This window comes from Stylophora pistillata, chromosome 4 (assembly GCF_964205215.1).
Source record: "Stylophora pistillata chromosome 4, jaStyPist1.2, whole genome shotgun sequence".
Taxonomy (NCBI): domain Eukaryota; kingdom Metazoa; phylum Cnidaria; class Anthozoa; order Scleractinia; family Pocilloporidae; genus Stylophora; species Stylophora pistillata.
This window is the reverse complement of record NC_142522.1, coordinates 3170258-3197361: the sequence shown is the minus strand read 5'-3', so window position 1 is coordinate 3197361 and position 27104 is coordinate 3170258. Positions and strand designations below refer to the sequence as shown.

The 27104-nt window shown below is 40.2% G+C and overlaps 3 protein-coding genes across 4 annotated transcripts; 1 reads left to right on the top strand and 2 right to left on the bottom strand.

The window, feature by feature from the left end:
* Nucleotides 1-1509: 1509 nt before the first annotated feature.
* On the bottom strand, nucleotides 1510-13062 carry LOC111321762 (uncharacterized). The gene is made up of 7 exons (XM_088758459.1): nucleotides 12300-13062; nucleotides 6065-6233; nucleotides 5345-5600; nucleotides 4359-4586; nucleotides 3857-4111; nucleotides 3259-3444; nucleotides 1510-2959 (listed from the first exon to the last, which is right to left on the bottom strand). The coding sequence occupies exons 1-7, from the start codon at nucleotides 13060-13062 to the stop codon at nucleotides 2498-2500; spliced, it is 2319 nt and encodes a 772-aa protein (XP_088614585.1). The 3' UTR covers nucleotides 1510-2497.
* Nucleotides 13063-13068: 6 nt separating this feature from the next.
* On the bottom strand, nucleotides 13069-19984 carry LOC111321665 (uncharacterized). 2 transcript variants are annotated; one of them, XM_088758458.1, is made up of 7 exons: nucleotides 18700-19984; nucleotides 18086-18254; nucleotides 17683-17938; nucleotides 17060-17287; nucleotides 16588-16842; nucleotides 16105-16290; nucleotides 13069-13178 (listed from the first exon to the last, which is right to left on the bottom strand). In XM_088758458.1, exons 1-7 carry the CDS (start codon nucleotides 19574-19576, stop codon nucleotides 13077-13079), a joined length of 2073 nt encoding a protein of 690 aa, XP_088614584.1. In that variant the 5' UTR covers nucleotides 19577-19984; the 3' UTR covers nucleotides 13069-13076. The 2 variants fall into 2 exon arrangements, with proteins under 2 accessions (XP_088614584.1, XP_022780343.2); XM_022924608.2 differs by lacking the exon at nucleotides 13069-13178 and adding an exon at nucleotides 13931-14738.
* Nucleotides 19985-20516: 532 nt separating this feature from the next.
* On the top strand, nucleotides 20517-26884 carry LOC111321666 (uncharacterized). Its single transcript, XM_022924610.2, has 5 exons — nucleotides 20517-21345; nucleotides 23620-24273; nucleotides 24754-25010; nucleotides 25141-25375; nucleotides 25822-26884. Exons 1-5 carry the CDS (start codon nucleotides 20517-20519, stop codon nucleotides 26238-26240), a joined length of 2394 nt encoding a protein of 797 aa, XP_022780345.2. The 3' UTR covers nucleotides 26241-26884.
* The last annotated feature ends 220 nt before the right edge of the window (nucleotides 26885-27104 follow it).

Genomic DNA, 27104 nt, shown 5'->3' with positions numbered 1-27104 from the left:
TAGGAAAAGTTTTCGCCGTTCTTGTTTTAGAATCTTTTTTTTTTATTATTATTATTTTTTTTTCTTTCTCTTCATGACACGTTTTTAGATACATCAATATTTTCGAAGTGTAGCACATGTCTTTGCCACAACAACAAAATAAGTTATGATTATAACAAAGAAAACTAAGCAGCATATGTTATCGGCATTTTGACCCGTCACCTCAATGAAAACTTTCATCCGAAAAGCTGCAGTCCTCAAACAATTCAACAACCTCCGATGCCAGATTGTGGTGAGGTACATTCCGAATGGGATGATTTACAAGGAAAACAGTGATTCCATACCAATTGAGAATTTTAAGAGTATTTTTATTGATGTTCCTTCTTTTAATAAAGTAAGGCGAAAAAAGCCACATCTCCACCAACCGAATGTTCCCCACCGGCAATCTGTCAGTGGTTGTATGTACTTTGTACATACACCCAATTGCAAGATTCCGGCGAAGGCAACAAATTCATTTGAAAATGTACGAGAACACTAACACAATAGTGCATTTACGTGTGAAAACTATGTATGCCTGGCGTTCTGCCATGATGATTCGATCGTTTTGGCTTCGTTTCATCTCTAGCGTCTTCAAAAGTAAGCTCTTCTACGTTGATCATAGCTGTAGCCATATGTTACCTGCAAGGTGCTAATGTTTTATTCTCTACGCCAGCTCGTCGATGAGACGCCGTTGCCATCAATCTTCATCTGGTTACGCCAAAAGAATGAGGTCTTTAAATACGCAAAGGACTAGAAACTAGCTGCGGTTTGTGGCATGATAAGCAGAACGGCGTCGCTTGTCAAAGAAACTGAGTTTCGAGTGCCAATAAGTGGATGAAACTGTCACAAGCTGAATCAGCTTGGGTCAACCGGCCTGTATATTAGAATCAAAGGAAACCGTTAAGGTAATCTAAAATAGGTAGTATAGCTAGAAGGGGTAAGTTTCTGAAATGCAGTTTTTCGGCGTCGGTGGCCAGTGGAGGTTTTGTCTTACGGGAAATGTGGATTTATCGACTGAGCTGATCGGCTAAATTGGTCATCGTAGAAAGATTCTAGAGTTGACGATTCGAGCGTTAGCCTTTCGTCAGAGCAAACTCGAAGGGCTAACGCTCGAAACTACACCTTTTGAAACTTACTGTTACATAAATAGTCGTGATTAATGATTAATAGAAGATACTGAATATGGAAGCCTCATTGTCAACCTTCGGTAACAGGCACGATCAAAAGATGCATGTTTTGTATCTGGTTGAAAATCTCCGATTTTATTTCTCGTTCCTTGAACAAATAGACCACACTTGTGCGGGGTGGACAAACATGAGTCGATCGAAAAGTTGCATGCGCGTCGGCGTGTTGTTTATTATACACACCAGAGAACACAAAGAGGATGTAGAATAAATGAATAAGAGATTCTCTGAAGTTCTTCTGGCGATATGGACTCAGTTTGAGTTTCTCCTCTGCGACAATGTTTGCTTTCTTTAGACTGAGATGAAGTGAAGTGAAGTGAAAACCTTTATTAATTTATAAGGCTCAAGGTAGCCCCTTCAGACGCAAAAAGCTGTCTGTTATCAATGGGAGCCCTGAGCAACAACATTAAAACATTACACTAAAACAGGAAATAATATAAATAGAGAACTATTTACAAGTAAAAGATTAAAAGATGTATAACACGAAATATCATTAAGATAATTCGTTAAAAAGAGTGCAACCATAATAATAGAAGGATCTTTTTGCAATCTCAGTTCTCACAGCAGGCGGATGTAAGAGGTTGCTTTGTCTAGTAGCACGCGCATGGATTGTATTATTACGTTTAAAATATTGTTTAAAATACTGGGGACATTGACCTTGCAGGCATTTCTTAACGAGTTTAAAGACAGATTTACGTCGGCGCTCCTCCAACGTGGGCCATTTCAGAACGTGTGAGACAAGTAATTGCTTGCTTTTATTCTTTTCTAATTTTTAGCTGTTATCGATGAACAAAAAATTGCAACATCTTCCATGCATGGTCAAGCATTTCTTTTTTTTCTTTTTTTCCCTTTGAAATTCAAATCGTCATTAGTAAATGCTTAAATTCCTGCCAAGGATATTATGTTTATCAAACGTTTCAGCTAAGAAGGGGGTAACAATATATGTATCTTGAGCCAGGCGAAAATAGCATAAATATTGCATCATATGAAAGATAAAGAAAAACAAATGAGGGAATGACACAAGCAAATATTACATTAGTATTGAGGCGAAATCGTAACCATGGTGATGACAAAATGAATAGATCAGTTTCAATATTTGAGCTGCTGTTAACAGTACTCTCTCTGTCTTTGTCATGAAAATCTAATATATGGTGCTCCACGTAAATAGAAAACTATTACTATGGCATCGTCCCTTTCGGTCGAGGCCGATACAGTTCATCTAGGAACTGACGGTCTCTGTTACCATGTCACCGCCCACGGGCGCCATCGCTATGTAATATGGACAGAAAGGAACTCTATCTGTAATCCTCTCGCGGGGGCTTCTCTATTGGCTCAAAGCTTTCTTGCCCAATCACCCCGAGAAATTCAGTGACTTGCTCTTCATCCGGAACAGGGTTGAGGACAGCATCACAACCTTCTTGTTCCTTGTCCTTTGCACAGCGAACGTACTCTCGAATACTGTCCTCTAGAAAGCTTATTGGAGCAGAACCTTGTGCTAATAGATAGAAGTGAAAGTCTTTCAGGCTGAAATCGTCACCGAGTTCCTTAGTGGTGTATTCCCGTAGCTCCATGATTTTAAGCTGACCAATCATGTATGCAGCTGCTTGTCCTGGATCACTCTGATATCTGGTGACTTCTTTCTGGGCGATGTCACTTGTATCCCACGCGTAGTCGGCGAAATAACGAAGCGCTTCATCTCGTGAGAAACCTTTGTAATGCAAACCTGTGTCAACAATGAGACGTAGAGCGCGCCAAACCTGGAACGGTGTAATATTGGCGATAAGCGCGATGTAGGAACAGTAAAACTTAAATCTCTGTTCGTAATTAAACTAACAGATTCGTCTCTCTCGTCATCCCCACTAAATAACAACAATAAAAAATGAAACAAATAAACACACAAAAAGACTGCAGGCAAAGTTAACAAGCGATTGAACAAAAGTACAAAAATTACAGCGGGGTAAGTGAAGCAAATAACTAAAACAGAAACAAAAACAAAACCAACACAACAACAACAACAACAAATATCGGCAAATGAAAAAACTTTTCCCGGACTTACCTGCCACTTGAGCATTCCGTATTTTTGAAAAGGTTCCTTTTCATAGACATTTGTGTCGCGAGCAATCAGTGGGTTCTCAGCATACAACGCCCAGCCCTCTGAAAAAGCGGTGTACCTAGTATTAGCGTCCAGCCAACTAATCACACCTCCACAGTTGTCTCGGAAATGTTCGATTAAGCCCTGGACCTAGTAACGAGTAAAACAATAACACATATAACTATAAGCTGCTATGGCGTAAGTTGCCTTTTTTCGGAAGTACAAGCCTGGGTTTCTCTGGTTTTCCTGGCTTCCATAGTTCTACTTCCCATTTTCGTGTCTGCGTATTTTTTACCGTGACCCTCACGGAATCGGTATATATCTAAGATAACACTTTGGTTGGAGGGACATCTGTTCGCACCTTTCCCCCCTCGATTCTCGTAAAAGGTGGCTGAGGAAACCTCTAAACCTGAAACTGATGTTCGCACACGGAACCTTAAGCATGTGCCTTTAAACACGACACAGAATATATCATTTCAACTTTCAGGCGTTCATAACTAAACCATCTGACTCATGTGTATGTTCGTGAAGCCTCAATCAAAGTATACTCTACGTCTTCTACCTGGGTGTGATGTCCAGGTCGCGCTTCATGCGCGTTGACACTCCATTCCTCATATAAGGGTCCCGGCCTATCAAGAAAAAACGGAATTCTGTACTGAGAATTCCTGGTACAGTATTTTGTACTTCTTGAGTAGCTCTGCGCCCCGCTTGACGGATTGAAATTTGGTGCCATATCCACAGGACAGTTAGGTGTGGTGTATTTAGGGCCAGAAAAGTGAAACATGTCGGTCGTCTCAGGATCGAGCATACTCATCACCTAAAAGACGAAACAAAGCGATTGATAAGAAGACGTTAAACGCAGTTACACGCAGTCAAAACGAGGCGGAACACAAGAAAATTTGTCGCAGGAAAAACCAAGAAAAAGAAAAAAATTCCCTTCCCGAAGATCATAACAATGTAAATGAAACTCGAGTGAAAAAAAAGGACCATAAGATGGCTGAAAATGGTTTGGCCGACCAGTTACATTGCTTATAAATCACAGATGCACTGCTATCGCTACATGCCTTCCTAGCTTCCGCAATCCACTTCTGCATGGCCTCCCAGCGTTTTGGACAATACTTCATCGCTCCCTCCTCAGAGCTGCAGAGGTTGAACGCGTTTTCGTCTGATTCGTTGACAGGGATTGGTTTGTCCGCGAAGTACATGTCTGATTCATTCAGGCGCTTGATGAAGAGGTCTCTTGCAGTGTCATTATTTGCCTGATTCGTCACACTGCGTGCGATTTCAAGAACCTATAACAAGCAATTGATGGATGAGGTTGGGCGTGATATCATGAATTATCGATGCTCAAGTCTGAAGGCTGAGGCTGATGACACAGAGAGGTAGCTTGATAATTCATGATATAACGCGAAAACCGCATTCAATAATTGTTTTATTGTACATTTATTATACAATCTGCCAAAGAAGACACTACTCTTTGAGTTTGTAAAAAGTTTGAGAACACTAGGCGGATGAGGGGCTTGGAAACTACGCAGACTTTGAACCCAATATTTGCTGCAGATGTTTAGTTATCATGTCAACTTCACCCGCTATTGTATATTGACTGTATGCTCTCGACCAATCAGAGTTTTCATAGTATGTGCAATAAGAAGCGTTTTATCTTCACGTATAGATTATCTATAAGCGAGTAAAGCTTACAACCTTCCTAGCCTATCTAGTCAAACTTACAAGGGATTCTCCCCTATTCGTGTCACATCAGACGGTGGAAAAAGCAAACTAAAGTTCACTGGAGGAAAGCACACCTCACGTTCAATGACAAGCGCAATTTCCAGTACATCAAGCTTTCTTTAAGATTGCACTCTGCCGGCTCCAAATTTCAGCGGGAATTCCCTCACGGAGCAACCCACAAAATCCAACAACAAGTATGTTAATGCCTTTACACTTTTGACCATTTCTTCTTCAGTATCACAAAAATTGTGTGAATATAGATGGCAAATATTCTATGGTTCTCTTAATTTCAAAAAAGAGAAGACAATTAAGAATGGGTTACCTGGGGATACAATTTTGTTAACATTTTCTCTCCAAGCTGGTGAATTTCGTCCGGTGTTTTGCTAATTGTTGTGAAATACGGTAGGATCGATTCATACGCTTTCTTGCCGTCCAACGTTTCCCCAGTTGGCAGCTGTTTAGTTGTGCTCACCACTGTTCGAGTCCCATTTAAGTACACATTGGAGAGTGGAAGCTCTGCTAGCCCGCTGGAGATGGAACTCGGTACACAGTACTTGGGGTTTTCTGTTTCTAGGAATCTTAGTTTGAACAGGTGAAGTGTGTTAAATCTCTACGATTACTTTATCTCTGCAAAGGCCTTTATCGTTCGATTATTACAAGGTTTTAAAACAAGAACCACACTTTTTCCAAAGCGCTTTTAAAAGTTATGGTGGTATGAGTGGGGCGCGAAAAGAAATCATTACTTGAGCAAAAAAAATGGTTCTTGTTTTTAATCCCAGAAGCTGCTAGTTTTCTAGAATAAACTTTCTCAGCGTACTTTTTTCAACTTCACCTATGTAAGGTCCTTCCCCTTTCATAATCAACACCTTGTATCTGTGACATTCTTCCTAGTGAGGTCGGTGGGGTGAAGTGATTGCCGGCCCCAAATACCCATAAAAACGTTCTGAATTAAAAACAAAAATTAAAACAAAACAAAAAAAAACAAAACAAAAAAAAAAAAAGCAAAAGCAAAACCCAAACGGCAAAAATGAAACAAACAAACCTGATTACATCATGGATGGGTTTGCCGATATATTCTTCAGCGTGTTCCCGAATGGACTGGTTCACAGTCTTCCCAGTGTCCTTTTTCCACTCGTCCAAGTGGTGTGGTTTTAAATCAGATACGAAACGTTCAGAAAATATTGGCTTCATGAAGTATTCATAATGAATCCCTTGAGAAAACAGAAGAACGTATCGCAATTAATCTCGCAAAAAAATCTAAATCTAAATGGATCTCAAATCTATGTTCCCTCTTACAGTCGGAAAACACTTGTATCTTTTGTTTTCCTTCATTACGCTCGCTGTACACCCTGTCACTTTCCAACCTTAGGCCCTCATTCTGAGGGGTGCCTGTGGTGTTCCCTTTTTATCATCGACGCCAGTCGACAACAGTGGCGGATCTAAGGGCACGGGGGGGCCCGGTTCCCCCCTTATTTTGGGTGAAAATATAAACGCAGAGGGAAGAAAAGCCGGCAGGTGAAGACACTCAAAACAAAAACCTAGTTAATTCTTGAAATGCTTGACATTTTCCGTATCTTGTAGCAATGAATGAGTTGTCTGTGATCGGATCCTTTGTTTGCACAAGGTTGTTTCGACGTAAAAATACAAGAATTTGGTGAGAAGTCATCGCTTCTTCACCGCCATATTATTACAAATGGATTAAGGAAATGTTGATACGAGGGAGGCGCACTTTTTTGTGATTAATCATGAAATATGTCATTACCTCTACCGATTAACTTCTCGCCTTCTCCCGGCGCCGGATTGTATTGTGCGGGAGGTCGAAGGTTCGAGCCCCGACCGGACTGTATGTATGTACCTTACGTGAAGTTTATTGTGAAATTGACATCGCACAATGGTCGATTCCGGCCCCACCAAACTAATCGATATTTTCATATCTTGATGGTTGAACGTATCAAGTTAACCAATAGCATTTTAGGATAAGTATAAACAATGGTCACACCATATTTCACGGGGAGACGAAAAAAACAAGCCGTCATTTTTAGTGCTAGTGCCAGACCCTCTGCAAACCTGTCCCCAACCGGTCTCAAATCTCTTTGCAGGCGGAGAAGGCTAATAATAGAGAGATTTGCCACCGCGTTTAACGGCCAGCCCTTTCACGTTTGACGTAAAATAGCGCGAACCTTACCGCTTTAGCGAGCGAGCTCACGCCATTTCGGAATGCACTGGAAGCCGTCTCATGAGCATGAGCTTTTGCAGCTGTCTGCTGAAGAAAAGTGCGGCATTTGAAGAATTTTCAACATGAAACTTCATCTGCCCTTTTATTCCTTACAGGAAATAGTTTTGGTGCACTTTTTCCAGTATTTAACTTTTACTCTTTGAGCGAAAAGGCGAAACCGCTTCCTTTCAACGTAGAAACGGCAAAGCGCGACCGGGAAACGTGAAAAAATGGCGGGAAAATTGTGGTCAGGTGGTCACTATTGCCATTCAGCTTGAACGCGGTGTTAAATTTCTAATGTAGTCTCCCTCGCAGCCGTTTTTAGTCTCGTCACGCAACGCTTCTCCCCACAAACGGCTGCTCAGATTCGAACAACATTCCTTTCCGCTACTTCAACCAATCACTATTTGGGTTACATATGTTGAGAACTGTACGCGCCAAAGTAGTCTAACCAATCATATTGTTTGTTTTATCTTCGAGTTCAAAGCTTTGAAAATGGCGTCCTTTGAAGAAGCGGTTAATGTTGTTTGTAATACATTTCGAATTCCTAGTTTAAATGCGCCGCAAAAAACTGGAATTAGGAAAATAGTTGAGGAAAGAAAGGATGTATTTGTCAATCTTCCAACTGGTTTTGGGAAATCTCTCCTGTATGAAGCACTACCACTCGTGTTTGATCTTACCTCACAAGAGCCTGGTCATATCGTCGTCGTTTTCTCACCGTTGGGGAAAGCCTTATGAACGACCAAGTGTCCCATTTGAGGGAGCTAGGGCTAAAAGCTGGTAAAATAAGTTCACTTGAGGGTGGTAAACGCACTCGTGTCGAAAGCGGCGAATATTCCTTAGTTTACGGATCCCCTGAAGCGTGGTTAAGGAACGAACGCTGGAGATTTATGCCGACGAACTCTGTGTATTCCATGCCAAAAAACTCTGTGCCATTGCCGTCGATGAAGCGCATGTTGTAAGGCAGTGGTAAGTGTTTCAATAAAAACGAGTCTGCAGCAAAATGTTATTTTACCTGTATGTTTTAAATTAAGCAGTATAAAGGAAAGGACAATAAGAATGTAAATATTGTAAATAGAAAATGTAAATAGTTTAGTCAATGTTAGTATTGCACTGTGGTCTTATTTTGGTTATCGTTATTTTATTGTCTGTGTTATATTACACATGATCACCTGTAAAAATATTGTGTCTAAATACCAGACATTATCATCGCAGTATACACTTCTGAGTGCTTCAGATTACCAATAAAATTGATATTGGGTGCCATGGTGTAGCCTATTTGATTGTCACTACTACACAGATAAAAGCTAAACTTTTTAAAATTTTATACCCCTAGACCCTTAAAGGAAGTAAATACCCCATCAACCTATTAAAACTATGCTTGAAACTAACGTCATGTAGGGAACTTAGTCTGACAGGACCTGTCCCGACACAAATAAAATCTAAAAGTTCTAAGATGGTAGACCCCTAGACCCTAAAATGGAGATAAATTATGGGGTGCCATTACCGCCAAAATTATATTTTTAAAATTATTCAGCCTCTTTTTCATTAACCACTTACTTTTATGAATTAACCATACTTGTCACAATATTATTTAGCCCATTTCAAAAATTATTCAGCCTTTTTTTCATTAACCACCTACTTTTACAAATTAACCATGCTTGACACAATATTATTCAGCCCATTTTGAAAATTATTCAGCCTTTTTTTTATGGGGCATGTTTTTAATTATATCCCAACATAACTTGCGGGATTATAAATATATCCCAGAGTTCTCTTCACGTCCTTTTCCTTGCAATATGGCCGACAGGAGAGGGATCGCGGATGTTACACGTTTGCTCTCCCAAGCTGCTACCAATTTGATAAGTCTAGTATCACAAGAGCTTCGAGCAACTAACACTACTTCTGATCTGGAAACGTTGCCTGAACCATCTCGTGGAGTTCTCCTGCACTAGAGTTTTCTGGAAGAAAACCTTTTTTTTCTCCAAGGCCTGCTGTTAGCAATTCCCTCTTCTCTTCAGTACTCGGCACTTCATCTGGTGCAGTGTATGCCAAACAAAATAATTTTGCTGTTAGTTTTTTGGTTTTTTTCTTCCTCCCTTTTGCGGCCCTTGTGACGGTGAAATGTTTTGCTTGACTTGATGTTCCACGTGCAGTTGTGTTGCTTACAACTGGTGATGGAGCGTTGTGAACTTTTTGGTACGGAGAAAACGCTCGTTTCAACTCAGCTTGAGCTCGATCAGAAGTAGTATTAGTTTCTCGAAGCTCTCGTGATGATTGTGGTGCTAGACTTATCAAATTGGTAGCAGCTTGGGAGAGCAAACGTGCAACATCCGCGATCCCTCTCCTGTCGGCCATATTGCAAGGAAAAGGACGTGAAGAGAACTCTGGGATATATTTATAATCCCGCAAGTTATGTTGGGATATAATTAAAAACATGCCCCATAAAAAAAAGGCTGAATAATTTTCAAAATGGGCTGAATAATATTGTGTCAAGCATGGTTAATTTGTAAAAGTAGGTGGTTAATGAAAAAAAGGCTGAATAATTTTTGAAATGGGCTAAATAATATTGTGACAAGTATGGTTAATTCATAAAAGTAAGTGGTTAATGAAAAAGAGGCTGAATAATTTTAAAAATATAATTTTGGCGGTAATGGCACCCCATAATAAATGTCCCATCAACCTATTAAAAACCTATGTTTGAAGCTAACGTCATTTGAAGAACTCAGTCCGATAGGACCTTGAAAGTCCTGGCAATGTTAAAGGAGCTAGAGACTACAGCTTTCTGCATGTTCCTTAGCACTGAATGACATTAGTATTATTATTATTATTAAATTATTAAAATTAATAAAGTTTTCATTATATTATTATTATTATTATTATTAGAAATTTTATTATAGATTAATGCTGTCTATTTTCCTTTTGATGTTTTGGGGAACATCACAAGATAATTAAATGGAAGCCTTCTGTGATTCTTACTTCAACCTTCTGAACATGAAAAATGTAGTAGAAATTAAGGAAAGTCAAAATAAATCAAATGTTGCTGATGTTGTGCAGTATATGGATAAGGACATGGAACTGGAATTCTATTTTGGCTGGCTTACTGATGAACTGAAACAGAGTCAGGAAAAAACAGAAAGAACTATTATTTATTGCCAGACTATAAGATAATGTGGTTTACTTTATGCTACCATTAATGTTTTACTTTAATGTTTATTGGAAATGATTCAAAACATGTGCTAGTTGAAATGTTGCATTCCTGCACTCCTGAAACCATTAAGGATAACATTTTGGAGTCCTTTCACAGAGTGGTGGAAATCATTGTGGGGGAGGGGGTTGAGGAGAACAGTACAGCTTCTTTGGCCCTCCCAAATTGTGGTAAGAAAATGAGTGATCTAATAAATTCATCATATTTTTAAATCAGATTACTGGTCAATTTCATTGTCTGATTAGTGACATAAATTGTGTGCTACTCATACTCTATCATAGCAATTGAAAGTTTTGTCATGTGAAGTCACAAACGATGGAACATCTGAGATTAGTTACATTTCACTTGTGAAGAAAATACTGTATACATGTACATGTAATAGAGAAAAGTAATTTATGATAATAGTCTGAAGTTTGATTAAGAATGCTATGAAAGATTCCATGGGTTATATTGACCAATTGATTCTTTGAAAATTGAATCTCTTCATTGGTGCTGCTGCCAGTATCAAATTGTATTCTTCTTGCATATTGAGCAAAAATGTTAGACTGCTATTTGTCATTATTCAGTGAGATTGCAAATCTTTCAGACTTTTGAATAGATCAGATTTGTATGAAGACATTTATATCAACTTCATTTATATCAGTAGTTGCAGCACCTGGGTACTTCTTGGGTTAAAATCTGGGCTAACAGACTTTTTCGGGGTCCTGTTTTGACATTTTTTGGCTGTAACAGTTTGTCATCATTGGCACATACTTGTCACTAGGTTCTCATGTATTATACATTTGTGTTGTTCCAGACTATTCATAGACTACTCAACACTACAGTGGCATACTGAATAGACAGTGTGAATTCTCAAAAGCTATGGACTACAGAATTCAATTTCCCATGAGGCAACAAAAAAATGTTTTGTTTACTGTTTATCTAGCTCTGATACCCCTGAGCATGTTTTTCTTGTGTTTGTTTATCCAGTGATAATTTTGAGGCATCTAAATCAATACACCATTAGAACCAATAGGAAATCTTGCCGGAGTATAACGTCCCCCTTGGCTGATCGTGGTAGAAATATTAGAATTGGCTGTAGCATTAGAGGTACAAGTCGTATTGATCGGATCGAATTGTAAACATTTCGAGAATTTCCCACAGCGCGAAGCTTGGATTTCTCCACCGTCGCTCTCAACGCTCAATAAGGGCTTCTTTCTGGGAAGTTCTTGATCCTTGAAGATTCCCTTCAATTCATCTTTGAACTCTTCAAGATGAACAGAGGCCTTTTTGAACTTGATCAATTGTCGGTAGCAAGCTTTACAAACTGACAACTCGCTGGTCGCTGAATAGCAGCTCACATTCACATCCAGACAGGAACTAATATTCGCCGGAAAATCAAAAGAACTTTTTCCAAAAACATAAATTTTTTCTTTTGTCTCAACTGAGGTGGAACAAATAAAAGAACGATTACTTTGCAAAACCTTCTTCAGGGTTTCCTCCAGCAAGAAACTACGATGAAATGCAGAATTTGAAAAAGCGGGAATAACGATGGTGATTACAATCTCTTGTGCTCTGATTGGTCGCATAAGAAACAATGTCAGCGATCTCATTGGTGCAAAGACAACAAAGGGAAAGGAATGTTGTTCGAATGTGAGCAGCCGTTTGTGGGGAGAAGCGTTGCGTGACGAGACTAAAAACGGCTGCGAGGGAGACTATTTCTAATGTGGCTCTGTTCGTATGCTGCGAACGAAAGATTGCGTGCAGGCTGCACAGCAAGACTCAATTTATCTACACGCAGGCCAATTATAACAGGAAACATATCCACTTTTTTAAGTTTGCCCTTTGCTCCTTAGTTAAATAAACTTCACATACCTTTCACTCCTTGAAGCGATACTTGCAAATATCTTCGTTTGAATGATGTTAATCCAGCATTGCATTCTTCTACAGAACGCACCATACCAGCTGTGATACCTAGACGCAAGTTTTCGATATACGTCGAGAACGTGTGTGCCACTAACTTTGTTTTATCCAGAAACACACGTAATTGGGTTAGGTCTCGAGGGTGGAAATTTCCGAGACCCATTCGGATATCGGAGTACCCAACGTGGCAAATAGGTTGCCAACAAAACAGATTCGGCCCCATAAGGAAATCACCAGCGTAGTAATCTGAGTCGTAAGGTTGTCCGAAATTGTTTTGGAGGTAGTGCTTGAGTTGAGCCACGGCTTTCTTCTCACGCGGCTTCAAGCGAAGCGTGTTGACACCCAAATCTTCCAGTTCATTTACCAGTTGTCGCGCAGTGTCAGTGATTCGCTTCAAGTTTACGGGTTTCGGATCGTACGGTTTGAACTTTGTCAAATACTCGTCTGGTTTCACACCACCGGGTTTGTAAATCAAGTTTTGCGGATGAAGTTCAAAGTACGTGTCCTGAACTTTTTGCAGAAATCTATCCAAGCCCGCTCGCTTTGCTTCAGAGGAATAACTACATCGACCCTCAGGATGTTCTTCGGTACTCGTACATTCCTCATTCTTGGCTTTTGAGACCAAAACTACTCCAACGATGAGAATAATGACGCCAGCTAAAGCGACGACTCCAGCGATAAGCTTTAAATTATTACAACTTTTCAGCTTTGCCATTATATTTCAGTCATTTAGCGAGAACTCATCTGTGTTTGTTTACAAAGTGAAAGACACTCTTTGCGTGAGAGACACTTGACACATCTCATCCAACTGACGTCTGACGTGTGTAAACACTGTGGAGTGATAGAGGGGAGACTGAGTGATTTTAAAAGTGTGTAATATTGGTAAGGACATGGAAATATCAGGCAAGGTAACAACAATAGACCTCTTTACTTTGAATTTTTTTTTGTACCCATTTCATGTCTCAAGAGAATTCCCGGCTTTATCTTTCATAAATTATGCGTACATAAGTCTGTGAATTAAAAGAAAATTGAAAGAACCAAGCTCTCTAGTGTTAACGAACAAGCTAAACAGGTCTATTGGTGGAGGAGCGTTTTAATCTAGTAACCAAAAACACGGAGGAGATGTATGGGAATGTATAGGTGGTTTACAACCAATCTCCAGAGACACAGGTAACAACGGTGAAAGGAACAAATGCTGGTGGACGAACAAAAGGAGCTAATGAGATGTCTATTGTTTACGTCCACCAACATGGCGGCAATGACGTAACGTGCAAACCACCTTTTTCGAAAAGCTTCTCACAGGTTTCGGAATGATATACTGAGATGAATACTTAAATCCAACTCCAAATGAAACTCTTTTTTTTAGCGAAATGCTGTGCTAGTTTCCTCCTTGCAGCTGCAATGATCGATTTGCCTTCAAGGTCTATGGGCTTTCGAGTAATACACGATTATTGAAAAATGAAAAGAATGTTTCTCCCAACTATGTGTAGTGTATTACACAGAGCCTTTTTTCCAGCAAAAAAAAAAGGGGGGGGGCGGAAGGGGGAAGAGGGAAGTAACCTGAGCATAGCTCGATATGAAAATGGCAGTGAACTTTTTTTATTTTTGGTCAAACCATACAAATTAGCGCTGTAGTCCAAGTGGCTGTTGAACGAATCTGAGACATATACGTCGCAGGTTACTCTATAGTTGTAGCTCCAGTCACAAAAGGACAGTCGTATTTTGGCTTCAATTCTAGTGTGTAATTAATATCGTTTCCGCTGTTCTTGACCTCACGTCATCCTACATCGCTCTCGGTCTTTAACATTGCTATGATTCTTTCCCTTCTCGTTGCTATGAATTTCTTTTTTATCATTTTTATCGTAATTTTCATCTAAATTGTCATCGTCAATTCACTGCTTATTTCTGCAACTGCTCGTTGCTGGGTTATATGTAGTCTTCTAAAAAGGGCCTCTCTACTGGCTCGAAACTTTCTTCCCCAATCACACCCACAAACTCACTGACTCCCTCTCCCTCGGGGGCCACAGGGTTCAGCACGTCCTTACATCCTTCTTGGTCCTTGTCTTTGGCACATCGAACATATTCGTGAATGCCTTCCTCTAGATAGCTAAGCGGAGCAGAACCTTGTGCTAAGAGATAGAAGTGAAAGTCTTTCAGATTGAAATCGTCTCCAAGTTCTTTGGTGGCGTAATCTCGCAGCTCCATGATTTTAAGCTGACCAATCATATAGGCAGTTGCTTGTCCTGGACCACTCTGGTACCTAGTTATCTCTTTCTCTGCCGTGTCACTAGTGTCCCAGGCGTACTTGGCAAAGTAGCCAAGTGCTTCATCTCGTGAGAAACTTTTGTAATGCAAACCTGTGTCCACAACAAGGCGGAGAGCACGCCAAACCTGGAACAGTGTGATGCAAAAATAATGGATTGATAAGGCATGAGGTGATCCACGTGATAATGTCAATTAAAATTCATGTGATGAGTATAAAAGAGAGACCAAACAGGCGAGCAGCTGGATCATTATCATGTCTTCTCACACTAATCTGAAACTTTCCAATCGACTGACCGACACCAGAGCAAGTGGTTCAAAGTCAAAATGGCTGTGTAACTTACTGATCTTCCAAACGAAAAGCCAAATGACTAAAAACATCCGGTTAACTGAACCAATGGCCAACTGGTCATGGTGATTGATTAAACGAATGTAGGACTGTCATGAAAGCATTCAAGAGAATTAACTTAGGATTATGTAATGTATTTTTTTTACTCTCCTAGGATATGTCTAGTATGTGGTATTTGTATTCATTACATAATTTGTATTCTTTACTTGTGTAATTAACCTTTATTCTTGATATTCAATAGTTTTCTTCCCTTTTTCCTCGCACCTTGCATCCGTATATAATGAAGGATTTGGGCACGGTTACGAAGAAGTGAGGTGACGGTTTGTGAGTTACGAGCGAAGAGCGTGGAAAAATTTGAGGGAACGGAGACTCGGCACAATATCATTTCTGACAAATTCATTCAGAAAAATCGCTCCCCTTCACGGTAGAAAATCACTTGCCGGAGAACAGGTGTACAAAGAATCTACCTGACTGTGAGCTAAAGGAAGAAGAGACAGCAACTGATTCAACAAGAAGTCTAAGCGAGTCAAGTTACGAGAACTAAAAAGTTGAAAACTGCAAAGTTTTCAGAAGACGAAGCAAAGTTGAAACGAAGGAAACGAGCAAAGTTGAAAAGAAGGAAACGAGCAAAGTTGGAAACTGCTGAGACGGGAACCTGGTTGGAGAAACGGGAGTTTGGTTTGGCAAAGCACCGTTTGTTGGTGGAGCGTGGTGAGTTGTCAGACAAGACAAGAACACGGACGCGGGCGTAAGGTGAAACCTAACCGAACTGAACTAAAAAAAAAAATGAACCCTACCTTTTTATCTTAATAATACTCTTGTAAATATAGTTAGCGCATTCTAGTTTTAAATATTACGTTCTTGTAAACTCTTGTAAAGTAATTTAGGTAAATAATTTAGCAATTTAGTTTTATCGTATTATTGTAATTAGGGTGAATAATTTAGTTCATTGTTTTTTTTTGTCGTTGTTGTTTGTAATTGTTAATTACCATATTGTCTTACTTAGAGTAATAAATATTTCGAGGCCTACGTTTAGTTGTGCTGTGGCGTGTTTTCTCGGGCTTGTTCAGTTTTGTGTATGTTGGATGGCGCCCACCTTTGACTGATGTTTTAGAAAAGTTTCGAGAGGAATAACGAATTACTTACCTGCCATTTTAGCATACCATACTTCTGAAAGGGTTCGTTGTCATAGACATTTGTTTCTTTAGCAATCAGCGGATTCTCAGCGTAAAGCGCCCAGCCTTCAGTGAAGGCCGTGTAGTAAGTGGACCTGTCCAGCCAGCCAATCACACCTCCACAGCTATCACGGAAATGCTCAACAAGTCCTTGTACCTAACATGTAGACGAAATAATGATTTAAGGCAAACAATGGTAGAGGAGCTTTGAGCAAGTCAGCAATAGCTTTTGATTTACAGCGAGAATCTGTGGGTATGTTTAGTTCGTACTTACGATGACGATGAGACTCAACACTTTAAGAGTCGTGCTAGCGCAAAATGACGGAGAGAGGGAGAGAGGATGGACACTGGTTAGTCAGAATACCTTTCAACGAAAATCTCTCGTCTATCTCAACCGCATTTACACGTTAAAAAAAGAGAAAGAAAAAAAAAAAAAACCTTGTTCGTATGTCACCTGTGTGTGGTGCCCAGGTCTCGCTTCATGCGCATTCACACTCCACTCAGAATACTTGGGCCCAGGCCTTTCCATGAAAAACGGAATGTTGTAAAGAGAGTTTCTGCTGCAGTCTTTGGTGCTTCGTAAGTAACTCTGTGCTCCTTTCGACGGGTTGAAAGATGGTGCCATATCTATTGGGCAGTTTGGTGTGGTATGCTTAAGGCCGGAAAAATGAAACATGTCGTTTGTCTGAGGGTCCAGCATACTCATAACCTATAATGAACGAAGCCCATTAGCAATTAAAACTCAAAATCATGAATCCTTTGTCCCCTGGAAGCAACGTGAAATGGAAGGAGCAGGTGGCCAGTAAGACTTTTAAAGTAAAATGGAGAAAAAAACAATGGCATAAACGCATGGAGGAAAAGGACCAACAAATAAATGAACAACAATCACAACAATTCTCAGAATGAGGTAAGAGGCAATAAATTACCCTCCTAGCCTCTGAAAACCAGCTTTGCATAGCCTCCCAGCGTACTGGACAATACTTCATTGCTCCTTCTGCAGAGCTGCAAAGCTTGTGCGCGTTTTCGTCGGACTCATTGGCAGGGATCGGCTTTTCCGTAAAATACATGTCCGATTCATTCAATCGCTTGATAAACTGTGCCTTCGCTTTGTCCTTGTCAGCCTGTTTCGTCACATCACGTGCGATTTCAAGAACCTACAAAAATGTATTATTCATGATTATTCCTTAAATTGTTGGAGACGTTTAATTTTTTCTAGATAAATTAGGTCAAATGTTTCGATTTTGGTAACACCAAAAGTAAGCTATCGAACTATCGAGCAAAAAGTGGGAACAGGAGAAGTAAACACCTTACATATTCATACACTCCACACCAATGCAACACCCTCCATCGCTGAAAACAATGCAAATGATTTGAAGAAAACAAAGAAATGATTTGGACTCTCTAGTGGTCTCCTTCTTAGACGTGTTGGTTTGTGCGTTAATTTTTTTTTTGCGTGTGTGTGTTGACTTCGTCCTCTTTGTTTTATCTTCATTCGTGATGAAGGTTATTCTGAATCACAAGATTTAGAAATGCAAATACGTGACTTTACCTCAGGGTAAAGTTTCTTAACCATCTCGATTCCTAGCTGGTGAACTTGGTCGGGTGTTTTGGAGATCGTCGTGAAATATGGTAATATCGATTCGTATGCTTTCTTCCCGTCCAGATTTTCCCCGGTTGGCAGCTGTTTCGTTGTGTTCTCCGCTGTTTGACTTCCATTTACGTACACATAGGAGAGTGGAAGCTTTGCAAGGCCACTTGAAATAGAACTTGGAACACAGTGCTGAAGGTTCTCTGTTTCTAGAAATCTGGTACGTACAAATTGCTTTATGAAATAAGAATTGAGACCGCTCACTCAAAATGAGCCTTACAATTCCACTCACAAGTCCATTAACAGTAAAAGAGCTTTACTCGAGGACATGACTAATTCATCGATAAATTAGGAAAGGCCTTACCTGATCACATCTAGAATAGGTTTACTGATATATCTCAGGGCGTGTTCCCGGATGGAGTCGTTCACAGTCTTCTGACTCTCTTTTTCCCATTCTTCAAAATGGCTGGGCTTCAAACCAGCCAGAAACTTGGCAGAAAAAATGGGTTTCATGTAATCTTCATCAAAAATTCCTCAAAGAAAACGACAACACAGGCGAGATTCAATCCAGTTATCACGAGATGTGGAAGACAACTTCGGCGTCTTTGTTCTCTTTTTAATACTATTTTTTGCGTGAGTATTTCATTTGTTGGTATTGTTTCAGTGTTCTTAAAAAAAACAGAGTGATCAGTGACTAAGTTCACCCAAAAATATAAGTATGGCTAGTATCTGCTAATGATCATAATCGTGGCGTCACGCAACATCCAAAGGAGCGTTGCATGACAAAAACCTTATCAAAGTGAAAAACAAGTATGGAGCGTGTATGGATGTATTGGAGCAACTTTTTTAAGGCAAAAAGCACTTGAAAACCTTTTTCCGCAAAATGGGATAGAATTTTGAATCTTACAACTAGGTGGCGGGGCCTGCCCCGACCTGTTTGGAAAGCCACCTCCCACTTTTTAGATTCATTTCACATACCTTTCTCTCCTTGAAGCGATACTTGTAAATATTTTCGTTTAAATGCGTCTATTCCAGCTTTACATTCTTCAACTGAGCGAATCATACCAGCTTTGATACCGAACCGCAAGTTCTTGACGTATGTCGAAAAGGTCGCTGCCACCAACTTAATTTTATTAAGAAATAATCGCACATCGTCCAGATTATTGGGGTGGAAATTTCCCAGGCCATACCTGATATCCGAGGACCCGACGCTGCATATCTCTTGCCAGCAGAACAAATTTGGTCCCATTAGAAAATCCCCAGCATAATAATCTGAGTCGTAAGGCTTTCCGAAATTGTTTTGGAGGTAGTGCTTGAGTTGAGCCACGGCTTTCTTCTCACGCGGCTTCAAGCGAAGCGTGTTGACACCCAAGTCATCTAGTTCATTTAGAAGTTGTTGAGCTTTGTCGGTGATTTGCTTCAAGTTTTTGGGTTCTGGATTGTACGGTCTAAACACTTTCATAAACTCCTCATTCTTAACACCCCCAGGTTTGAAAATTAAATCTTGAGGATGAAGGTCATAGTAAGTATCTTGAACTTTCTGGAGGAATTTGTCTACACCCGCTCTCCTTGCCTCATCGGAATAACGACAACGATTTGCGTCTCCCCCGCCGATTTGACCAGAGACACCGGCATTGCACTCTTCGCCGGATTTGTCCTTAGCTTTGGTAATGAGGACGATTCCAACTATGAGTAGAATCAACCCTAGCAAGGTTATGACACCGGCAACAATTACCAGCGCATTTCTATTCTTGTTGAATACCATCTTCCCAGCAACGTTCAAAGTCTCAAATGGAGATTGATATGATACTGCTTGGACTTTGTAGGTGTCTAAGTATTGTCTTGCCGTTGACATAATATAACCCACTTGGTAATTAATTTAATATCTCCATTCTTATTGGTTCACTAGCTTATTTAAAGGAAATACCTAAGTTGTTCCATTATTGAACCCTTCCTTCACCAAACTGTACTCTGGCGTGGTTGGACAGAGGCTTAGATAAGCTATCTTAGATGCCTGCCTTGGCCCTGAAATGCTGTATATCTATCTATCGCATAATCCTCGCCTGCGTCGTAACAACATTAACTGACCGTAGATTGAAACCTGTCAAAAGTGTTCAAAAGTGTTTTCACAATAGTGTATGTTTAGTAAAGTACTAAGTCGACATGGCGTGTTAACTCTGTTTGATATCAATATTCGTACCGCCAATCTCATTGGCTAAAGCTAGAAGACTTAAATCGATCGAGTTATTTGTACAAACATTCAGTGAATGCCTGGGTAGTATAGACATATCTTCGCTAAATTGCACATTGGTATCATTTTACCTCGTTCTACTGAGGTCTTAGAAAAGCCTCCATGCAATGTTCACATAGCGAGTGGCGAAAGAAACACGTGGTCGTTGTTTCACGACTTTTTTGTCGTAAGGTAAGAGGCCGGAAGAACGTATTGGCACTTATATTAGTTTGTAAATTTGGTAAGAGCGGCAAATGTAATATGATTTCTGAATTGAATTGCTGCACTTGAATATGTAACTCATATTTCAACCTGCGACGAAGTGATCTCGAGGGTCACTTCAATGAAACTAGCAAAAAGGAACGCGAAAGCGAACTGAATCAAAAACCGGCATCTTAAATCCTTCGGTTTTGATAGAGTTTTCATTACACATTAGCCCCCTAACATGTCCATTCTCCTTGAAAACTGTCTCTAATATTGACCTTGCGCTTCTTACCGTGAAATATTTATTTAGATCCCAGGATCACGTTACGCACAAGCGTTTTGAGCTGTTCACCTAGCAGACATGGAGAAACCAAAGAACTATTATGTTCTGAAAGAGACAGAGCCACCCTCAAAGAAGGCTCTTTATATCGCTGTAGCCGTTGCTGTTGTGTTATTCCTGGTGGGATTAATTCTTATCGTGGTTGGTGGAGTTTTAACCTCCAAATCTAAGAAGGAATGTGTAACTCCTTCTGAAGCACCCATGGTGAAACCTTCGACTTCGACTTGCAAGTATTCCGCCGAAGCTAAGCGCGTGGGATTGGACGAATTCCTTCTTAAAGTGAAAACTACCTATTACAAGATGAATCCCAACAACGTGGTTTACGATCCTGATTCGACGCCGACGACCATTCGCGAGGATTTCAGCCCGTACGAAGCTCATCCGGAGGCCATTCGAAAACGGACAGATGCGGCCAAAGCACTTTATAAAGAGGCTAAGGCGCTCGACACAAAGGCAGACAGCGCTAAGATGAAGCCACGTGAAATCAAAGCAATCGCGCAAGTAAAGCATTACCTCCAAAGTAACTTCGGCGCGCCCTACGACGAGAACTATTACGCCGGAGATTGGATGCTTGGTCCTAATAAATTCTGTTGGCAGCCCATCTGCAGCGTGGGGAACGACCTCAAGGCTCATTTCACGTATAAGCAATGGGGTATACGACCCAAGACGAAGAGAGACTTGACATTTGTCGTCGAACATCTGAAAAAGCTTCATGATTCCTTGGTGCAATACATCGAAAATGTTAAGTACGGAGTACGAGCAGGATTTGTTCGATCAGAGGAGGACTGTCAAGACGGCCTATATTCCATTAAACGCGCCTATCTGAAAGTGTCACAACAGGGCCCCCGGGGTAAGTTTTTGAATCTTTTGGTTCTTTCAAACTCAGAAATATGGTGACGGATGCTGAGTCTATCGCTGCGGGGTTCAGTTTGACTTGAGTAATTTCATTCTTGGATCTAAGATCTCTCACGAAACTTACCATACTAAGGCTCTAAGGAAAATGTGCTATCAAGAAGCGGGTCCCAACGTGAACGGTAAATTGTGTGACTGATGGTCACGGGGCGGTTATTGCGAAAAAGTGAACCTGTGCGGGTCCGCGAATGATTCCAGGACCGCAAATGATCCCCAAATATTGGACCGCAAATGATCTCGGACCGCAAATGATCTCGGACCGCGAATGATCCCCACACCAAACCTCAAATGATCCCGACTAAAAAATAAGGAATGGCATGGATGCTGAAATAGTGTGGATAGGAATTGGCGTGAACAGTGATTATCATGGCTCACAACTAGCATCTTTTCCACACTTTGTGCTGAACTTTTTTTTATTAACTCTAACAACTGACAACTGACAAATAAAACTGCTGATTTGAATTGCAGGCCAGAAGTTTTGTTTTCTTTGCAACCAGAATCCCCTTAACAGATTTTCTTTAATGACGCAACATACGCCTCGTATCTTTCCTCAGCTAAACATTGTTATTTTGGTGTTACAGTATCTTCAAATCAAATCTAATCAGTCCAATAACGCCAAACGACTGATAACAACGGCAGCAACAATAACAAGAACTTGATGTTTTACATAACAAGATTCCGTCCAACTTATGCAGCGCTGCTTGCTTTTTCGTTGTCATGTGTCTTCAGCTAAAGTTCTTAACTAAAACTCCTCCAGGAGGCAACTATTGCAAAAAACGCTGTCGTCTGAATAAAATTTAAACCTGTAACGCTCCACCTTCACCGCTCTGAAAGACACCGAGTGAGTAACAATCGAACTGCCTTCCACTTAGTTATTTTCCCCTCGCCGTATTTCTGCTTTAATTCCTGGACAACTGCTAGTTGGGAATTCTGCGATGCTGTTGGTTCCAGGCTATGGTAATGAAGCTCAGCTTCCTGGCCCAGCAACGGGCCAACGAGCATCCTGCACAAAAGACTTTTTTCAACAGGCAATCGATGAAATCAACTGCGGAAATTTAATTTTTTTTTACAGCTATCATACTATGTGTGCATTTTAATTCTCTGTTGTCCTTGTGATTTTTACATGCTCGATTTCACTGAAATCACACGTGCACCGGAAGCATTGATCATATGCAACAGAAATGAAATCCGCTTAAGCATGTTCTCCAACGTTCTACACAGTTAACAGAAGATTCGCAGCCCACGATCACGACAAATGTCTTTAGAAAATTATTGTACTACGCTAAAGGTCTTGAAATGGACAAAATCTTTGGCCCTTAAAACGGTGTGTGTTACTTGACAGAACGTCACGCAATGTCACAGATTTTCCGCTAAAATCGTACAAAAAAAAAATCAGCTACGGAATATTTCTTAGAAAATAATAAAACGTTTTTTCACATCAAACCATGCCATTCTTTATTTTTTAGTCGGGATCATTTTCGGTTCGGTGTGGGGATCATTTGCGGTCCGGGATCATTTGTGGTCCGATTTGGGGATCATCTGCGGTCCGATTTGGGGATCATCTGCGGTCCGAGATCATTGCGGTCCTGGGATCATTTGCGGACCCGTACAAACCTCTTTTCGGATTAGTGGAAGGTTCGTGACGATTCTATCTGAGAAGTATATTGCGTTATTTCCTCATGCGTTTTCAGGAAATTGCGCTCTGGAAGCAATGCTGACTAAACTAACAAAACAAACAACAGATCTCACTTTAAATCTTAAGACAACAAAGGGAAATATAAAAATAGTTGACTCAAAAAGTCAATCAAAACAAGAAACACAAACGCAGGCAATGAATTGGATAAATTGTTTGTCAATCCTACAAAATTGAATAGCGGGTAAAGGTGATAAGACAAAGCCTTATCGGATAACTCGTTTGACTATCTATTGATAATCTGGGCATCCTAAGACCAGTTTTGAAGGGTATGCCACCTTATAAAGAACAAAAACAAACTGAAAGGTCTTCCCCGAGAGACTCACTGATTCCTTGTAAAATCCAGACTTTGAAAGGTTTCATCTCTTCCTGAGATCCTGGGTTACATTAAAGTTTATTTGTCATTCACGGGTCAATCTTTTTAACTCAAAGGTTTTGAGCTTTCTTTTCTTTGGCTTGTTTTCATTTGGATTAACGCTGTATCGGAACTTTTTTTTTAACACATATTTCATCTGACAGGAGTTCTGAACGAATCGTATACGAAAGAGATGCTTGATCCAAAATGGCTGGCTGACCTCCCAAAAGATGTATCTGATGCATGGGAAAAGGAACACAAAGAATCTGTCAAGACGTACGTAAATGAAGCTCTTGTCGAGTATGTGGGGAAACCACTGGACAGCTTGCTGAAATACTTGGAGTTCGAACATTCTCAATACTGCGTCCCCAGTAACATTTCTAGCGGTCTCGCTACGCTACCACTGTCATATATTTACATAAACGGTAATAACACCGGGACACAAACCACTGGTAAACTCCCAAATGGTGACCCGCTGGACGGAAAGAAAGCCTATGAAATGATATTACCTTACTTCACCACGAGTATGGAGATGACACCTGACAAAGTTTACAAACTAGGGCAGACGATGCTGGATAAGCTTTATCCGCGAGCAGTGCAAATAGCAAAGGAAATAACAGGGCAGCAGGACGAAAACCAGGCAGTAGCAGCATTTAAAAAACGTTTGGAAGAACAGAGTATGTTTTTCAATGACGAGAAAATTCCTGAAAACGAGAGTAACAAGGATGCATTCGAGAAGTGTACCAGTATGGAGCAGGCCAAAATATACTGTCCTAAGAGATACAAAGCAATGTTGACCTGGTTTGACTATGTTAACAGTAAGTAAAGAGAACAACGATGTAGTAAAGAGAACACAGATGTTATTGGTGTAAAAAATATGCGGTACAAAGAGGTAAAAAAAGAATCGGTTCAAAGGGATTATATGGTTTTTGATGCTTTTCTCTCTTTTTCATTTTTTAGGAAGTGAATGATATAATTGCACTACTTACCAAACCTCAAAACAGTAAAATTAACATTGTTTAATTAGTTCGACAAGAAGTTTCTGATCGCCCTTATGCATACGCAGAGGAAATTAAATATTTTTATTTTTCCCGTTTATTTCTGTCTTTCAGAGAAGGTTGATCCAGTGCTGAAGCCAAAATGATTAACAAAGGCAAATGTTATTTTCAGTTAAAGTGAAGGATTTAAATCAAACCAAAAACTCGTGTGAATTAAAAACATATTATTCTATCTAAAAACATAGCCTTAACTTTGTCAGAACTCACTGACAGATTTGTCACCTTTTGTTTCTTACTTAGCTGTTTTAAGTGATCTTGCCCCGAAAACCAATCACATGTTTCATTTCACTGGTAAACACCAGAGCACACCCAACTGTCCAGTCAAGCTGGTAGCGAATTTTAACCCAGGCACTGGCTCCCAGAGCTATAGATCCAGCGATAGAGACTGTACCAGAAATGCACTGTACCGGTTACCGTTCTATTTGAAAGACATGGGACCAAGATACAATGCCATATCCGTGGGTGCTCACGAGGCGAGGCCTGGACACCATACGCAGGTATTTTATTCTGCTTTTCTCCTCAATGAGGTCCACCTCTAGGGATAAATTCGTGACGGACTACCAATACTCCCGAGATTCTAAAGTGATTTTATTGATTTCACTGAAGTATTATCTCCTCTATGACTAGGTCCAGGGTTTCACAGAATTGTTCGGGGACAGCTGTGAAGGCGTGATACGCTGGTTGAATGCCGCTTCCTACTATACCGCGTTTACGGAGGGCTGGGCACTATATGCTGAGAATCCGCTCATCGCCGAAGAAACAGACACTTACAAAAACAACCCGCTGCAGTTGTATGGCATGCTTAAGTGGCAGATATGGCGGGCATTGCGCTTGATGATGGACACTGGCCTTCATTACAAAGGTAGGTTGGGTTAATGATTCTTGGCAGCCTCGGCCGACAGACGATTCAGCCAGGAGACTTTTCCCTAACCCTTAGCCTTATTGCAAAGGGGTTTCCGAGTAATCAAAATTTGTAACACCAAAATTTAAGCCCTTGGGTTTTTCAAACTTGGCAATGATCTAAAATACGTTTAGAAAGGTTCTCTTTGTAATAATGTCTTCATTGGGGATTTCGTCTTTTGACCGTATGTGTATCGCCACCAACTACCGGCCATTTATATGTTGATTAATTGGCAAGCATTGTCTTCAGTTATCCCTGCGTGTGTGAGTGAGAGTATGACTGAAAGCAAATGCTATTTGGGAAATTCGCTTCTGACCTACATATGAAACAAATACACTGCATGTAAGTTATGCTTCTGTTGTACAATAATTTCACTGCCTCGCCATTTTCTATCGGATATATTTCAGGAATGAAAAGGTGGGAAGCGCTGAAACTCTTCGCTGACTATGCCTGGGACAAAACTGACAAGGCTGTCAAAGACGTGACGCGCTATCAAAGCGACCCCGGCCAGGCAACCGCTTATATGATTGGCCAGTTAAGGATTTGGCAAGTACGAAATGAAACTAAGGATACCATCGAAGAAGGTAAAAAGAAATTCAGCGAAAAGGACTTCCATTACCAGGTTCTTTCCCAAGGATCCTCGCCACTAAGCTACTTGGAAAGACACCTATCAAAGTACGCTGAGTGTGTTGTCAAACCTGACTTGGATGGCTGTGAATACATCATAAGCAGCCCTTCCAGAGCTGGCGCCTCTACCAAAGATGCCGCTACTAAGCGACCCAAGAAGCCATTTCAACCGCGACCTTATCATGAACACCATGAATAGTTGCACTAGAATAACCCCTCTGTGTTGGAGAATATATACAAAAAGTTGTATTAGTTTTTTAAATGATATCAGTTTTTCTTTATAAATGGCTTAGTAGCTATAATTGCAATAATGGCTTTTTCATTGACGGAAATTGAAGATTCTTCATGACGAAAAATAATCAAAATAGTAAGAAAGTACCTTATACAGAATAGTTTGTATCAAAAATCTAAAATTAGTGGATCCACTGTTATCAGTCAAAAAAGTAATAAAGTAGCTTATAATTATAAATAGCTCGTATTGAAATTCTAAAATCAGTGGATCCAGCCTTATATACTCACTGTAATTGTCTTCATTTGAACATTTTTGTATGGCCAGAGATGCCGTCAATTTAGCTGCTCCATTCCAAAAATTAACTGCATTTTTTTTTTGGTTTGTTTGTCTGTTTTTTTTTTTAATTTTAATGTTGAACTTTCGCATGAAACAGCAAGAAAGATGTCAGTCAGTCTTTCAAATAAATGCTCCCTATATACTGAGCTACAATAAATTTTCTGTGTAGTTTAACATTTAGAGGGCATTTCAGTTTCATCAGCTATTTTGGAGGGCTATCATTGTTATCTGTAGCACCACTTTTACTATCATTATTATTACTGTTATCATCATTATTCTCATTGTCGTTATCACTATTACTACTATTAATTACTATTATTACTATTGGGTTAAGGCAGTTTTCTGTCTCCAGATTCTCTACAGTGGTGTATTGCTCGGCAGATTTTTGACAGCTTTAGCAGGGTTTAGGAATTCCGTTCGCTTTTCCCAAGAACTCTTTGATATAAGTTTCGTTACTCCATTTATCAGTGTACTAGATTTCCCGATTAAGCCAAG